The following is a 17,886-nucleotide window of genomic DNA, read 5'->3' on the forward strand; positions in this document are numbered from 1 at the left end:
TATTATTCAAGCAGTGCTGTACTGCTGTGGGGCATTCTGCTTTCTCTGATTGAGAGGGTCTGTACATCAGATGCTCTGAACAGCTCATAGAGCTTAGAACTCCCTTCAATCCCCAACCTGTGAGAGCTGTGGGGATTCATGGGCAGTTTATCTGTTTCTACACAGCTGTCTCAGATTATACGTGTAAAACAAAATACACTGGATTTGTGAACTGCATGCAGATTTGAGCTCTGTGTGATTTGAGTTTGATTTGAATCATGTTTGTTGTTTCTTCATAGATGGCTTGCAGGTGATCCGTGTGCAAGTGCCTCAAGCTTCTCCCACAAGATGTGTTCCCCAAATCCAGCAAACTGGGTCACCTTTGATGACGAGCCGCTCTTCCAGTCACCTCAGAAGTTGGTTGATAATCAGAGTAGTTGCAAAGCAAATGGCCTTAAGCTCAACTTGTCCAATGTTCATGAGTCTTCAAGTAGGTCATCCTCTACAGGCAGCACTCCACTCTCATCTCCTGTAGTTGATTTCTACCTAAGTCCTGGACCCCCCAGCAACTCTCCACTTACTACACCTACCAGAGACTACCCAGGAAACCTGTGCTTTCCAAAGTCTGGGGTTCACATGCTTTATCCCATCCCTGAATGGCCAACAAATGTTAACCCTCCTCCATCCCCCGGGATTTGCTCATCCCTAGCCTCAGAGAAACCAAGCAACCTTCCTTTGAACCCCTCACCTAATGACCATCCAGTTAAGACTTTAGTCTCCAAATCAGCAGATGAAGGAAGCCCTAACCCACCAGGAAGCTCTGAGGAGCTGGCTCCAGGACACTTCCCGTACTTCCACAGTGACTGTGCTTTTTCCAGTCCTTTTTGGAAGGAAGGGTGCTCCCTTAGCACGTTGCCAGCTAATGTTAGCATGCACAGGAAGGACAAAGTGCTCGACAGGAGCGGGTGTCATCCTAGAGACAAAGAAACTTGTCATGATCAGAAGAGCCTTAACCAGGGCTCCTTCAGTTACATCTGTGAGAGGCTTGAACATCTGCAAGCTGACAACTGTGAGGCTGTGGAAAACCCACCCATCTCCAGCACCCACGCGTGGCACAAGCTCTCCCCCACCATCCCACGCAGCCTTTTCAGGAGCCGGAAATCAGATGGGTGGCCATTCATGCTGAGGATTCCTGAAAAGAAGAACATGATGTCATCTCGGCAGTGGGGCCCTATTTACCTGAGCGTCCTGGCTGGAGGGGTGTTGCAGATGTATTATGAAAAGGGCCTGGAGAAACCTTTCAAGGAATTCCAGCTGCAGCCGCAGTGCAAGCTGTCCGAACCCAAACTGGAGAGCTACAATGTCTCAGGAAAAATCCACACTGTGAAGATCGAGTGCGTGTCTTACACGGAGAAGAGGAGGTACCATCCCAAAGTAGAGGTGATCCATGAGCCGGAGGTGGAGCAGATGTTAAAGCTGGGCACCACAGATTATAACGACTTCACCGATTTCCTCGTGACGGTCGAGGAGGAGCTCATGAAACTTCCTACTGTTTCCAGACAAAAGAGGAATTATGAAGAGCAGGAAATGACTCTGGAAATAGTGGATAACTTTTGGGGGAAAGTCACTAAGGCAGAAGGAAAACTCGTAGAAAGTGCAGTCATCACACACATTTACTGCCTGTGTTTTGTGAACAGTGGTGCTGAGTGTTTTCTAACCCTGAACGACCTGGAGCTCCAGAAGAGGGACGAGCGTTACTTTGAGAAGGAGCAGGAGAGGAAGTGGATCGATATTCTCGACTGCCATTTCCATAACTGTGTGAAAAAGCAGGAGTTTGAGCAATCACGGATTATTAAGTTTACACCCCCGGATGCCTGCAGGCTGGAACTGATGCGTTTCAGGACACGCTACAGCGGGCAAGACCTTCCCTTTTCTGTGAAGGCTGCAGTGGTGGTTCAGGGGGCTTACATTGAACTTCAGGCTTTCATAAACATGTCTTCAACTGCTCAGATCCTGACACGTTCACCCTCTGCAAAATACTGTGAAAACGTTATGATACGCTTTCCTGTTCCCACACAGTGGATCAAAGCACTTTGGACCATGAACCTCCAAAGGCAAAAGTCCCTAAAAGCAAAAATGAATAGGAGAGCATGCCTTGGGGCCTTGCATGAGGTTGAATCTGATCCCGTAATCCAGGTCTCGGTTGGAACAGCAAAATACGAGAGTGCCTACAGGGCCGTGGTGTGGAAGATTGACAGGCTTCCAGATAAAAATTCAAGTAAATAATCTGTGCTATAAAGTGATGGGCTTGGGTGTGTGTCTCCACTGGGTTTATGCTTGTGTACCTCCATCAGCTGTCGTGGTTTGGGATTTATCTGTGGGATGTTGTTGGTAGAAGCTGGAGTAATCTTTTAGGAAAAGAGATTGCAGATTTACGGATTTTTTTTAAAACGATGTTTTCCTAATTTATTTGATGGAGGCAGATGTACTGTCAGTCATTTCAAGAGTGCAGTATCATGGAAGTAGAGCTGATCATTCTGAGTAAACCTCAAGTCTGTAGTAGTAAGGCTGATAAGGGAAGGGTTTATGCTTCCTGTGTACCAGCTGGGCAATGGGTGGGATGGGAAGCAGAAGTTGGTTGGTAAAATGGTATCACAACATCACACAGCTAATAGGAAAGGTGGTGTTGTCACTGCTGTGTCTTGGCTTTCTAGCATCATTTAAGAAATGGTAGGTATGATACAGAACTAGAAGGTGCTGTGGTTAAATTTGCTGTAGGAAGGCAACTGTGCTTTTGCAAAGGCTGATTGCTATTACCTCTTTCATGGGTTTGTGCATTGAGATTGTACGTTCATGGCAAAAACTGCACTGACAAAAAATGCCTCCCACTTTATTCCCATTTCTTTCTGGTGGTGGTACCTCACTGAAAACTTGTATTGCAGCAAAACCAGCTATGTTTTTAATTGAACACATGGAAGTAGTTAATTTACCTTAAAGGAGAAAATTTGACTTTTTGAAAAAGAAAAATATAAATATTTGGGTTTAAATTTCCAGTTTTTTGTCATTTTACCAGTACCTTTCTAAAGACATGGTACTTTCCTAAAGGCATAAAAATTCTTGAGGAATACAGTATCCTGCTTCGAGTTTTGTAGAGTGAAGGCATTTGATCCTTTGCTTGATCCTTTGCATTACGTGTACCTGAGGCTTTGGAGATCTGTGTAAGACAAGGGCACCTGTCTTTTTTTGTATTTCATGTAAAATATCTGTAAAATCTGTACTTTTAAAAAGGGAGTAAGTGTGTGTTACTAACGTATGGATTGTCTTAGTCTTATATTATCCTGTCTGGGCTAGCTGCCTCTTTAAAATGTCAACAATCTTCCTAAGTCCTGGTTTCAGGTATTCTACTACTAAGCCAGGACTAATGGTGGGGGAAGGATGATGGCAGAGAGAGGGAAGATAAGGGCATGGGCTGTGGAGACTGGAAAATGGACAGGGAGGGCAGAGGAGTTGGTGGAGAGATGTAGGAGAACTAGAAGGCAGAAGGAGATTCTTCAGGTCTTCAAAATTCCTGTCCTGTGCTCCAGGTTTCAGAGATTTGCACCATGTTGCTGTGATCCATGTGTTTTCCCAAGGCTTACAGGACTGTTTTTAGTATTCTTTGCTATTTAATGTAGGTTTGCTTCTGTAAAATCAAGTCAGCAGTTTAGGCAATTTTAAGGAAGCTTATAAGCCGTACAAATTCCCTGCAGTTCTTTCACATGAAGGTTTGATGTGCAAAATTAACTTCAGATTTAATTTATTTGAAAGTAAGAATTGGGTTGTTTTTTTTTTTGAGGCATTCCACAGCTTTACATTATTTTCTACCAGTAGCTTAAACTTTTGACATTTGAATAATTTCTCTAGCTGAGATCTGCAGAATCATTTGTCTCTGTGAAATGTTCGTGCATTTGAAAAAACATTTTGGTAGTAATACTGCCCAGTCAAATTTTAAACCTCTTTATCAAGTGCTCTGTACACAGTTAAGAGTTTAAAAATAGAGCTGTCCCAAGGCATGCCAAAAGTCTGGAGACAGTCAAACTAATAGAAATATGTAAACTTTCATAATGTGTTTACCGCAGGCAGAAAAATATGCTGAGGATTTTGCTTTCAAAAAGCCTCTGTCCAAGGCTTCTTAAAAAAAAAAAATAAAATAGGAAGGGAGAAGGAAGTGTTGCCTACAGTTATATTGTGGCTCCATTTATAGACATTGAAATATGTTAACATCCACTGGATTCTACTAAAGTGTTTTCTTGGAAAAGTGCTGGCCAAATGAAGTGAGTAGGAGCTGCAAGAAACACCAGACTAATAAAAGCTGCCTGTGCCTATTCAGACATATGAATGTTGAGTTTGGAGTCTGAATTTTAGCATTATTTATAAAAAAAAAAAAAGAAAGAAAAGGGAAAAAGCAATAGGCTTTGAAGGGCTGATCCAGTGAAATTTCTGCAAATTGAGTCTATGTTTGTGAAACTGGGGCTTCGTGTAAGGAAACGCAGAACATGTTACGATTTTAGCACAGTAGTGGGGCCAGACTTTGCAGTGGAGAAGCTGTGTCAGCTGCTTCCCAGGGAGTTCCCAGGGAGCAGGGGAGAGACTAGACTGCAAACTGCTGTGCTTTAATCACTTGCTGTGTAAATTTGAGCCCTGTGGTGCTTCCTGCTAGGACACCTTGAGCCGTTGTGTAAAGCAGCAGTACTTCAGCTGATTATTTCTTCTTTCATTCTGCATCATGCAGCCACACTGAGGAAGCAGGGGCTAATGACACAGCAAATTGGAGCTAGGGGAGCTTATGGCTGCTGGCAGTCCTGTTACTTACTGCCTTTAGCATCTGTGCATGGACTCTGCTGTGGGAGGTGATGTGTTTCCCAGCAACCACCAGATGCTGCTTATTTTCTAAACTGCCTGGGTGGAAACTCAAAGCCATGACTTTTTCAGGTGGGCTCCATCCCTGCCCAGCTACCTTCTTCTGGCACTGGCACCACTGTGAAGTGCTGCTTGGTGGTGGTACTGTCCCACTCTTCTATTTCCTATGCACTTCTCCCAGCAGGTTGGACAAACGTACCCATTTAGACATAGCTGCAGGAGTTACTAACTTCTAACAACCCTAATGTTAATCTGTTCTTAGTAATTGTTTATGTTTTCATGTTCAAAATAAGAGTTTTAGAACTGGACCTATTTTGGCAAAAATAGAATTATTACATAACTAAGATAACCAGTACATTATTTTGGCTTTAATTGCTTTGCTTCATGAGCGTTTCTCAGATCAAGGTTGCTTGAATGCTACTTACACAGGTGAAATAGGTCTAAACAGTGTTAATAAGTGCAAAGTTAGATTATTAATTGCTTTTGAAATGCTATATGAATGCTAAATTATATTTGGAATCTAGTTTCATAATTTTACTGATCTTTTGTTTGTTTGTTCTGGCTTTTTTGTTGGTATTCTTTGGAGAAAGAGCAAGAATTTGGAATGCTTTTAGGAAACAAGAACCAGATTTTCAGATTAAAAATCAGACTAAAATCTCTCAATTCACTGAAGTCTTAACAAGTTGCATAGACACCTAAACTGCAGGGTTTCTGTCTCATAAGTCAGATAGTAAAAGCTCAGTTATGTCCCCAAATTATCTGGTTGCCTTTCAGGTTTGATTTCATCAGTCCAGGTGGTCATGTCTCCATGGTGCCTGATGGGCCACATTCTGGATAGCTGGGCTTGAATATGTCATCTTGAAAATGTCAGGGCTCTGAATATGTCACCTTAGTACACTGTGCCTGCTCCAACCCACCTGTCTTTCTACAGCACCACCTTTTCCCTCCTTCTGGCCAACACCTGCCTTTTTCAGTTTCTTTTGCAAAAGGATCTTCTACACACAGCCTCTCTTCTTCTAACTCCAGTGTAACACAAGGCCTGGGAAGCAGTGGTTTCATGGAGCAGAGATGACAAGAACTGCTCAGTTTTAGGTGAAAACTAAGGTGATATTCACAGTCTTCCAAAATGCTGGTCAGTCACTTTGTCATCTGACAGCCAATGGGAAGAAATTGCTCTACTCTCCCAGCACAGCCCAGCAGTGGCAGAACTCCACAAGTGAAGGGGTGAGTACCTCCTTCTGACCTTGGTGTTGGTACAAGAGACAGATGGGCTGGGGGGAACCCTGTGTTTTAGGAATAGGCAAAAAGGTCCAATGGAAGCTGCTCCAGAGGACCCAAGGCAGTAGCCTTATACAAATCCCAAACTTACTGTCTCTGCCATTGCAGGTTGCAACCTAAGGAAAAGGAAGCACCCCAGAATTCACTCCATCCCAACACCAAGACCACCTCATGGGTGTGGGTTAGCTGGAATATAAACCCAGAAGTTTCTTTGAAGGCTAGATGGTCCTAGAATCACAACTATACCATGTCTGGCAGGAAAACCTTCAGCAGCGGACCAAGAGGTATGGCCCATTTATGCCTGGACTCAAGTGGACATCTATTATCCAACACTTACCCTCCGACATCTGCCCAGGAAAATTCCAAGCAATGATTACTTCTGGATTCCATTTCTCAGAAGACAAAATAATTTACTAGACAATTCCCATTGCTGTTTGTTTCTTCATAGGCCTCCCCCCCAAAAAAAAACCCCAGGAAGATTGTGAATTTGATCTCCAAAAGCCTTTAGATCTATGCCGGTTGTCTTCTACCACAAATGAACTACAAGCAACAAACCATTTTTCCTGAGATCCTTGATTAACCACAGCCCCAGAGGCAGAGTGTGCCTTTTTCCTGTCCAAGACATGCCATGGTGCTGCAATTCCTGCTGTCCTCCCCAGGATGCTTCACTTGTGGCTGACACTGCTCAGCCTGTGCAGCCCAACCCAGCAAACAGCACAAAGACCAGGTCAAGTGAGTGTGTTGCCAAGCTGCATCCTGGCATCACCATGGGAGATGGGAGCAGTTTCTGGGAGCCAAAAGGACCACAGTTCGGATGGGATGACATCTTGCAGTGTGGCTCTGGAAGAGGATGTTCCTTGTGGCGTCCTGTTGCTGGGATGATGGAGGATTCAAGGATGGAGAGGCCTGCATCAACAAAGGCTCATTCCACCATGTCCAGGCAGTCTGGAAGAGGGACTGTGGACTAAGAGAGTATTAGTGCAGGAGAAATGTGCTTGGACACAGCAAGAGGTGACCAGCAGCAGGTCATGGACAAGGCTCACATCACAGAGATGCAGAGATCTGCCTGTCCCTGGGTGCATGAGTGATGAAACACCATCTCCTCCTCACACTTGTTCCATGCTGCAGCTTCATTCTCAAGACGTTGGCAGGTGGCTGTAATCCTTATTTCTGACTTTGTTCCCTCCTCTATTTCCATAATAAAATCCCTTATGTTGCAGTTTTACTGGTCTCTGTGTTTTGTGTTACTGTCCTGAGACTTCAGCCACATGCTGCATGCCCCTGGCATGGCACTCCTCGCAGATTGAGGGCCTTTGTGCTCCAGTGCCTTGCAGGACCCTCTCCTGAGGTGTGCCCAGAGTGTGTGTAATGTTACAGGCAAAATCTGCAGCACAGACAGGCACCCAGCCCAAGGCTCCTAGGAGCAATGGAGATGCAGCTTTTTTATTTATTTTTGCCATACAAAATGCCTGTGAGCCTGTGGATGTGGAATATTACTGTGATTTTTCCCATGGGATGGATAAAGCTCAGTTTATGTTAACTCCATCTTCAGTATTTCCTTCGTTCTGATACAAAATTGATTCCTGTCACTGGAGAAAGCCAGTGCATAAAGAATGGGACATTTTTTCCTGAACTTTGAGATTCCATTCAGTGTAATGGATGAAAACCAAATATACTCTGCCAGGCTTGCCTTTGACAAAACACAGGCAATCCTTTCCCTGCTTTTTTTTTTTTTTTTTTTTTTTCCCCTGCCTGCAGCCAAAACATAGTTGTCTATGCTGATGATTAAAATCCTGGAGAGAAGGAGAAATGCAGAATTGCTTCGTTTTGCCCTGAAGAATTTGGAGAGGATTCTTTTCATTATGTTAAATTGTATTATCCTGATTTCACACACATGATGAGTCTGCTGACTCCAGTTGCTTTGGGAAGCGGGCTTTCACCTTGCTGTTCCAGGAGAAGTGCCTGTCCTTATCATTGTCCCATGTAAGAAATGCTAAAGCAAGTGATCCTTGGGATCATCCCTAGGATGATTAAAGTAATTCAGAATATGCTGCACAAATCCTTCATGACTCTGCTTTATAACATCACAGTTACTTTAGCAATACTTTTTTTTTGGCAGAAATGGGGTATGTTCTTTTCCAAGCTAGATAGGGACTCCAGGTAGCCCTTATCCTGGCGGGTGGGATGTATCTTGTTTGAGCAGCACTCTGAGCTGCACCTTTATCTCCCTGCCGTGGACATACTGTAATAAATGGTGGTACACAAGATAGCTGTAGTACTTGAAATAAGCACTGCAGTAAAATTTCTACAGCAGACAGCTCTGGAAAGGGGGTTATTGGATGCAGGGCAGTATCTCTGCCTTGGCCACACTGGGACCTTCCAGCTTTTATTTTTCTGTAAGAGTAAGAAATGCATTTTTAAGGGAAAACTGAGATTCCATCAAATAGTCTGAATTTAGCAACAAAGCACTAAGTTTGTAATATTTTTCTCTCAATGAGAAGCTGAAAGGATCTGGTAAATCTTGTGTAAATTGATTTGTAAAATTGACTGTGAAAAATGTGCTGAAGCAGACAAAAAATAAATAAGGGGCTACCCTATGCCCAAGTAGCAAAAGCTTATAGATAGAATAATCTTGTATCATAACAACAGCTCTGTCTATAAAAGGTAAAGCTGTACTCTCTCGCTAGGAGATGAGCCTTACACTGTAAAGAAAAGGTAATTCACTAATGGTGTGGTGGTTTTCTTTTTCTTTTCCAAGGTTTGGATCATCCACACAGCCTGTCTTACAAACTGGAACTCGGGTCAGACCAGGAGATACCATCTGACTGGTATCCATTTGCTACTGTCCAATTTGTTGTTCATGATACCTGTGCCTCAGGAACAGAAGTGAAGTCCCTGGGTATAGAGAGTGATCTGCAGCCCCAGAAACACGTGGTTCAGAAAGCTTTTTACAATTGCCAGGTATTCTCAGGGCTATGCTCTCCATGTTTTTCTCCTCTTCTTCCTCCCTGCTCTCCAATACAGTATTTGAAAAGCAAATGTGCTTTGTATTCTAAACACATCTTGCACATACTTTTGATAATGACTTGGAGCAAAAGTATCATTAAATAATAATTCCTTGTCTGATCAAAGATGAGTATGAAAAACAGGACTGTGAATGCAGCTTTGTTTTTCCTTAGTTGAGCTATTTTTGGGAGTAGTGGTTTTGAAATCTGTTTGGTCTGGAAATGTTTTGATTTTGTGTCAAAGCTTTTTTCCATGCCATTGCTGCTATTCACACTTTCAATGTCCAGTTATTTGCTAATTCTACCTGCTGCTTTTTGTTTTCTGCCTACAGGTTGAAATTGAAAAGAAGTGGATTAGGCTTGATGGAGAAGACCCAGATAAGGCTGGCAACTGCCTAATGCAATGAAAGAGGACAGGAGGCACCATTATAGGATATTAGTAGGAATCAATTTACATAGGAAATTCTATTGTTAGAAGAAGCGCGGTGACCTAGTCTAGGGTAAACATGGTCATTGAATTTTTTTTTTAGTGCTTAAGGGTTTGAGTCTGCAAATCAGTACTCATTTGACTGGCCTGCATTCAAGTAAACTTCCTGTCATGGGAGTCCCGGGATGAATGAGGTCTCCTTGTCAGAGCTGCAGGATGTGAGCACTTCATTAACTGATTCTAATATATTATTTTCCTGTTGTGTAGCTTTAACTTGGGAATGATCTCATACTCCATATTGAAACCTAATGGCACTGATCAAAGGGTTCATGTCACTTGGACACATAATATTTGGTAATAAAAGCTGCCAGAGTGTGTATGTGCAGACCAGCACCTGTGTAAGGTCCAGCAGGACCAATTAAATTTTTTAGTGCTGTTTGAAAACTAAAGTTCCTCCTGTTTCGGTGCTCCTTGAAGTACATGAACAGAACAAGTCCAAATAATATTCTCAACAAGAGCCTTAATTAATGAGTTGGAAACTGGGTGATTTCATTGGGAAAAAGGGTCCTCTGCAATAATATTCTTTATTTTTCCATGGCTGCAACTGTTTCCTCCAAGGCACTTTATAGGTTCACTCTAAGTAATCTGTTGGGCAAAAAAACCATATGGCAGATGTGATTGAAGTTTCTGTGCCAGCATTAGACAGTTCTTTTTCACTACTGTAGCAAGTGAGATAAGGGGTGGATTCTCAGAGTGTAAATCAGTCCAGGCCTATTTCATCTGATGGGGCTTTGAGAATTTACAGCAGAAGTTTTCCCCCACAAGCTGGAGAAAAGACTGGTTGCTGCTGTTTGCTCGGTGTCTCCTTTAGGATGCAAGTTCCAGATGTTGGTATGGAAACTGCAGGAGCTGTGGCTTTGAGTAACTTTTCAGATATGCATGGGAAGGGAGATGTTTTTGTGCTACTGGCTCTAAAGGCATTTTCCATGGGGAAATAATGCAGGAATGGACTGTCACAGGAGACATGAAGCTGTGATGCTTCATTCAGGCAGCCTGAGCTACTAATCACTAATGTCAGTGTGTTAACTGTGTTTTCAACAAACAGTTGGCCTTTAGGGAAAGGCTCTAATACTTCCCTTCAGCCATTATCATTTTCTGCAGGCTGTAATTCCAAGTTTGAAAAAATATGACAAATGTAAAAAATGCTCGTGATACTTTTTTTTTTTTTTTTGGCTGCAGTTTTCCTCAAATTATCCTTATTTCAAACAAAAATTACTGGAGAACAAAAATGTAGTAATGCACTGCCTCACTTTATATTTTGTAGAGCTTGTAAATGTTTATATGAACACTGTGTAGAAATACAGATAAATGTTATTCCCCAAAAGTAGAAATATGTGGGATATACACAGAGAAAATTACCAGTCTGAGGAAACAGAAGACCATAATATGAACCTAGTTCATCACAATAAACTTGTCCCCCCATCCGGAAGCTGAGAATGAAATGGGTAATAGATTCTATAGTAAGTCCTGAGGGCAGGTTTTTTATGGGCATTGCATTGCCAAAACCCCAAATAGACTATTATGGTATTTGGGCTTCTCTATATATCCCTTTTATTAGCAGATTATATTGTTATAAATCTAAGCAAGCATTGGACTGTAGTAGTGATCCAAATATGTCTCAGCTGTTGCATCCTCCATCTGTGTTTTGACTTGAGAAGCCATTAGCGCCTTCAAGTCATGTTTGGTGTGTTTTATTAATAATTTTGGTTTATATTCTGCTCACCTGAACCAAGGGGTACAGTGTGCACCAGGGCAAAGTGTTTATACTTGGCAACATGGCAACCTCTGCAGTTTGCTGAAGGCCACGGTTGTACTACAGTTCCAATATTTATTAACCTCTTTGCTCAGTGAGGTAGAGGAAGCAAAATATGCCTTGCAATTACCCGTGGTTTCCTTTGTCTGAGGCTGACTTGTTTTGATTGGCATTAATACAGCTAATTCAGTAAACCTATTAACAGTGGTTGCTCTCCAAAGCCTGTCTCGCCCAGCTGGCCGCTATCTTTCTGTTCTTAAGAAGGAGGAACCTGAATATATCCATTCCACCTCTCTTTCACCTTAGGATCTCCATTCACAGCACTCACCTCCTGGACATTGGTACCTAGTGGTGTTACAGGCTCTGCAGAAGCAGTGACTACTTTTCTGCTCTCAGGTGTCTGCTGTGTCTCAGGATGTGTTTAAGGAGCCTGTGTAGTGTTGACCCTTCAAGGTACAAGCTCTTGTTTGCAGTTAAGTGGCTTAAATAATGAATGACCACCTTACAAGTCACCATTCCTGCTAGAGAGTTGTATTAGGGTGTTATGGTGCAAATGCTCATTCAGACTTACTGAACTCATTAACATAAAAAGGTCAAGCTACAGCTTTATCTGTGTTGCAAACTCTTGGATTTTCATCTGAAGCTTGCAAGCCTCACAATGCACTTTAATCAGAACTGGATCAGGATCACAGGGAATTAATTCCATAGAAATACTGCTACACTGAAAGAAAGTTACTTTGTTTAATACATGGCTTTTGGTTTGACAATTACTTGACAATTAGTGCAGCCTAAAGTGGAATAATTGCCCTGTTCAGTCTCACACTGATGTTTATATGTCTTAATGTCAGAATATTTAAAAATATGCTGCAGTCTAATGAAAGAAAATTTGGGTTGTCTGACTTTTCCCCCCCCATCAAATTCTAACTTTGTCTTCTTCTGTGACGTGTCAAACCAGAAACACCCAGGTTTCCCCTTTCTTCTGCGTTGTCTTGAGCATAACCTACCGAACAAATATTCTTAACTTTAAGAATAAACTCTTAACTTTAAGACTCATTGCTAACATTTCCTTGAATGTTGCAGCAGCTGATAGTGAGTAAACATATGGGCTCTGAATTCTTTAGGAATCTGGTCTACGAGTAGTCTAATTGTAATTTTGGGGGGGGAATAGAGATGAGGAACAGTTGCTATAAGCTGTTAAGATGCTCAGTGTCCAGCTAGCAGAAGGACTGGAGCTTTAAATAATCCATGAGGTACTGACATCATGTGAGGAACTGGGTTTCACACGTATCTGATCTTGCTTCCCGCAGCGAGTGCCTGCAGTTGCTGAAATGCTTCCAACTGTCTGGGTCACCTAAGATGCTGACATTTCACTAACATTTACTTCAGGGCAGTATTTAGGTATTATCTGTGTTTCCTTCACAAAGGACCAGCAGGTTTTGGGATATTTTATACTTAAAACAGAAATCAATGAGAACAACTATTTTTATAGCGTGTTTGCCTTACTTACAAAGGGTTGCACTTGCTGAAACCGACAAACTTTATCTTTGCATTCATCTTTCTCATACTAATTGTATTACTCCAGGTAAATGGCACTTGATGTAGTTTTTGGATTCAAACACCCATTGAAGTCAATGGAAGTCTTTTAACTGACAAAATGGGATCTGCATCAAAGTCTCTAAGAATAAAAGAGAGGCAAAAAAAGAAGAAGAAAGGACTAGTGGTAATGGTCTGTAGATGATTTTTTATGTTAGTAAGAATCCTGAAATGCCTGCTTATTCCAACCAGAAGAGAGCACAAAGGATAGGAAAAGAGGTGTTACTGGATGTCACAGCTGAAGCTTTGCAGTGATTGGGAACAATGGTTCTGTTGCCCCTGGGTAGCAGCTCTTGAGAAATGAGGATGATGATGCACTCCATTGATACCAAGCTACTGTCATCCTTATGCTCCTTGCTTTGATTTCCTTCAGATTCTGTATTAGTTGTCCAAAAGTATTTTACATCTGAACACATGTTTTCACATGTTACTTTTGGTTGTGTTTATTTGCTTGGCAGACTTCTTAGCTGCGGTATTGGTGTCCATACTTTTATTTTGCATTTATTTGTCTTTTTGTTACTTAACACAGTAACTAAGTGCTGCAGTTAGTAGTTCTTAGCAATAATTTTGATAACTCTGAAGCAGTGCTGTTACTCCTAATGGAAACTATAATTTTATTTGGGTCTTTTGTCAGTATAAGTACAAACAGATCATGCTGATAATCTTGTAATAACATTTTGTAGATTGCATATTGATTAAAAAAATAAAGTTGTATTTCAAACTAGCAGTTTCTTGTCCCCTCACTAGAAATATATCGAGCTAGTTTTGAATTTACTGTAGTTAACTGGTTGATCTTGATCGTCAGATATTGCAGCTCATAAGAAAGAACAGTTCTAGTCTGTGAGTGGGGAATATCACTCCTCAAATTAGATAAAGCTGCTTGCAGAAAGCTCAGAGATGCACTGTATTACATTTATCATGGAATGGTTTGGGGTGGAAGGGACCTTGAAGATTATCCAGTTCCAATCCCCCTGCCATGGATAGGGACAATTTTCACTGGGCCAGGTTGTGGAAGTCCCAGCCAACCATGGACACTTCCAGGGTTGTGGCATCCACAGCTTCTCTGGGCAACCTATGCCAGTGCCTCACCACCCTCACAGTAAAGAATTTTTTCCTAACATCTAATCCAAACCTGCCCTCTTTCAATTTAAAGCCATTCCCCTGTGTCCTATCACTAGTTGCTCTCGTAACAGCTTTTTGTAGCCCCCTTTGGGTACTGGAAGGTGCTGTAAGGTCTCCCTGGAGCTTTTCTCTTTTCCAGGCTGAACAACCCCAGCTCTCTCCGTCTGTCTTCACGGGAGAAGGGCTCCAGCCCTCTGAGCATCTCTGTGGGCTCACTCCAGCAGGTCTGTGTCTGTCTTATGTTGGGGGCCCCAGAGCTGGATGCAGCACTCTGCTTGGGGTCTCACAATGGTTTATGGCAGACCCTTTTCTGCCGTATTTTCACAGCAGTGCTAACCCAAAGAATGCCATGGTTTTTCCTATTGAGTGCTCCCCTCTGGTCTCTCTGGGATATTTGAATATAATGCAGCGACAACTGTTTTAAGACTTTCACAAATTTCAAAGCCTGTTCTGTTACTAGGGAAACAGTGAGACCTCTGTGGGGAAATATGGGAATGAGGCAAGAGGTTTATGAGGCAGCATTCAAAGAATGGGTTTAAAGAATAAAATAACCGTGCCACTTGTCCTATGCTTCTGTGTCTGTAGCAAAGCAATCAGCTATTCTGGGAAACACTGGGAAATAAAGTTAACATCCATTTTCACTTCAGTGGTGTGCTATCCTTCAGTGAGCACCTGCAAATGGAAAGCAGGTATCTAGCAAAAGTATAGTCCCCTTACAGAGCTTAAACATTTTGCAATGTTTAAATGTATCAGTTAACAACATGATTCAGGGACATGAACAAGTGAGATGGGAAATTGCTAGAATATAACTGAAAACATGAAAACTTTTATTTTTGGGACAACTTCCTAGTATTTTCAATGCCTTGTATGTGCTATTTTATAGCACTGTTCTTTCCTTAGCAAAAACAACATGTAATTTTTTACAATAACAAGCATAAAATGTTGTAGCTCGTGCTCCCTGCTGAAGCGTCACTAATAAAAATAGAAGAAAAAGCACTGGCTCAAAATTCTGCTTTGCCATCCCAGCCCCCAGTGGGATTAGGTATTTCTTGTTGTGGGTGGGTACAGTCTAGTATTACTTTGCATTGTGATGGCCTTTTTGGTTTGAGAATAACTTTCACTTCCATTCTCAACAATAAAACTCCAAGGGGAAAAAGTCAGAAGAAGGGATGTGCTGGGAGTAGAAGAGATGTGTGAAAAGTGAACAGCAGTGGAGGTAAAAGAGAGGAAGCAGGGAGTGAGCAGGGAGCAGGCAGGAGAGGGGAGCAGGCAGAGTGTGTTTGCATGGAGAGTTCTCTCCAAGGAGAACTGATGGATCTCCAAGTCAAGTTGAAAAGTTTACCTGGGGAAGGGACTGTAAGAGAAAAGTGGTGGGGAACCCATGCAGAGAAGTGCCTTCAAGGGAAGGTACTGAGAACAAAATTGGGAATAGCTGCAGGTGGCTGGATGAGGAAAGGAAGTGAATGGTCTCCTGGGGTGGGGAGGCGAGCTGAAGCAGCTGGAGAAGGAGCAGGGGGAGCATAGGCAGAGCCACTGTGGGCACAGCAGGTGGCTGTGAGACTGATGGGGAGGCACAGTGAAGGTTCCTCACCCAAGAAGGGCAGTGCCAGACCATGCAGCAGGACCTGGTTTCATACAGTGCATCCTGCCATTCTGCACCCAGCAGAACTTGCTGGGCCTGGAGCATCCCTGCTTCACATCTGCACTGCTCTGGGCAATGGTGACCTGTCCTCAGGACAATCTTGCTCATGCCAGAGAAATGACAAGGTCATGCTATAGGGAGTGCAATGAAAATATCAAACAAAACCCAGCAGTGAAACAGGGAGGATTTAAAGCAAGAATTTAAGTATTAGCTTGGTGATATCCAGAGCTGAGGTTCCACTGTAACCTTCTTGGACTGCCATCTGGCAAGGGACCTTCATCTGTCATCTGTAACATGGAGCAGATGTTACCATCTAAATGTAAGTAATGGGATTTAGATGAGACTTCATCCGAAGTGGAGGGAGCCATCCGCTGCCTGAACAGAAAAGGGAAAAGGCCCCCTCCATGTAAATCCATTACTGAATATCTTTGCTGCTAATGATGTGATTATAATGTCAGAAGGAGAGTGCAGAAAATCTGCTCAGGGTAGGTCTAGACAAAAGTGGAGCTGGGGGTAAAAAAAAAGAAAAAAACAAAGAAAAATGAAAAGGTGTGTACAGTTGCGTATTAGGACAACAGGAGCCCCTCCTCGTTTTCTCAGAAAAGGAAGCTCAGGAATATGCCCTTTAACAAATACTGGGGTCCTCATATAAATGCATCCCACACCCAACATGGCAAGGAAGGTTAGTCTCCGTACATCTGAGTTATTCTTTAGCAGGCTTAAATTGGTATTAATGAGGCAGTAAGAAGGACAGCCTGACTGCTAAGCTGTGCTTCAGCCTGTATCTCAAAGTCACTTGCTGGATGATTTTAGTGGTTTCTTGGTGCTGCAAATTCCACTGCTGGCGCAAACGCCTGGTGTGGTCACTCAGCTTTATTCCTCCTGAGATTATTGAATGCAAAGTTAGGCAGAGCAAACTGGCCTTGACCAAAATATGCTGCTCTGCTATTATTTACCATCACACTAAAATTGCTGGACTTCTGCAATCGTCTGTTCAACAATGAATGTCCAGCAGCTAATTCAGGTAAGGAAAAATGATGTTTCTGGCATTTATTCTCCCACTGCACCCTGCCTCTGTGGGATTCTGCACCCCTCTAGTAACTAATCCTTCCCCACCGGAGCCACGGAGCCAAGGGCAGATGAGTGGCAATTACAGACAGGTGAGGAAGGGATGAGACTTCAACCACTGATGCAGAAGGCAAAACCAGATGGCAGGGAAAGGACTTAGCAAGCCATGAAGGCAAAGACAATGGAAAAAAGAGGAGGGAGCTGGACTGTGCCTTTCTTAGGATGCAGGTTGAGAGGTTGGGGTCACTTGGGAAAAAAGGGTGGTATAACCATATGTACGTCATACCCAGGGAAAGAAGGCAGACAGCAAAGAGGGTAAGGGAACAGGGGTTGAGCACTGAGCCTGACACCAGCAGTGGTGTGATAGAAAGGGACAAGAATAAGAACAGTGAAACGGCCCCTCCCCACCCCAGGTGGCTGTTGTTTCCCTTTGAGGCATTCTGTCCCAATAAGGCATATGTATCAGGGTGATATTTAGGAGAGGCAAGGCTTGTTTCATCCTTAATTAGGCTTTCTGCTACTACACAAGTCTTTGGGCTTACTGAGGAGCTGGGATACACAGTACTATTCAGTATATTCAATCCACCAGACTGCCATTTTTATACAGCAGTTTGTACAGGTCAGAGCCCTTCATAAACCACCAAATGTCCTGAAAATTTGTCATTAAATTGAATTAAGGGAGAGGTCTTTCTATAGTTCTGATAAAGTGGCTTAAATCAGGTGAAAAAAAGGAGAGGCTCTTGAAGAAACAGGAGTCACACATGATAAATGAAAAAGGAACAAATCACAGGTGCCATTATTATCTGTCTCAGGACTCCGAGGGAAATGATGGAGCTTGTAACAAAATCACACTGTTCATAAAATTGATTATGAGACTGGAGTGCCATATATCTATGAGTCAACAGCTGAAAACAAAGGGAACATGTTAGAGGATATCTTTAAAATGAAATTACACCTCTGCTCGTGTCTTGTTATCTCCACGAGGACTGCCTGAATTCTGCAACCAGTTCCTCCTAAGAATGATTGCCTTTACTTGGAAAGAAAAGGCAAGGCGGTATTT

The 17,886-nt window shown here is 42.6% G+C and overlaps 1 protein-coding gene across 1 annotated transcript; it reads left to right on the forward strand.

The window, feature by feature from the left end:
* Window positions 1-327: 327 nt before the first annotated feature.
* Window positions 328-9,568, forward strand: STON1 (stonin 1; the record flags this gene model as incomplete). Its single annotated transcript, XM_082302345.1, has 3 exons — window positions 328-2,257; window positions 8,915-9,117; window positions 9,494-9,568. 3 exons carry the CDS (start codon window positions 328-330, stop codon window positions 9,566-9,568), a joined length of 2,208 nt encoding a protein of 735 aa, XP_082158471.1.
* Window positions 9,569-17,886: the final 8,318 nt, after the last annotated feature.

This window comes from Coloeus monedula, assembly GCF_965178545.1.
Source record: "Coloeus monedula genome assembly, chromosome: 2".
Classification (NCBI taxonomy): Eukaryota; Metazoa; Chordata; class Aves; order Passeriformes; family Corvidae; genus Coloeus; species Coloeus monedula.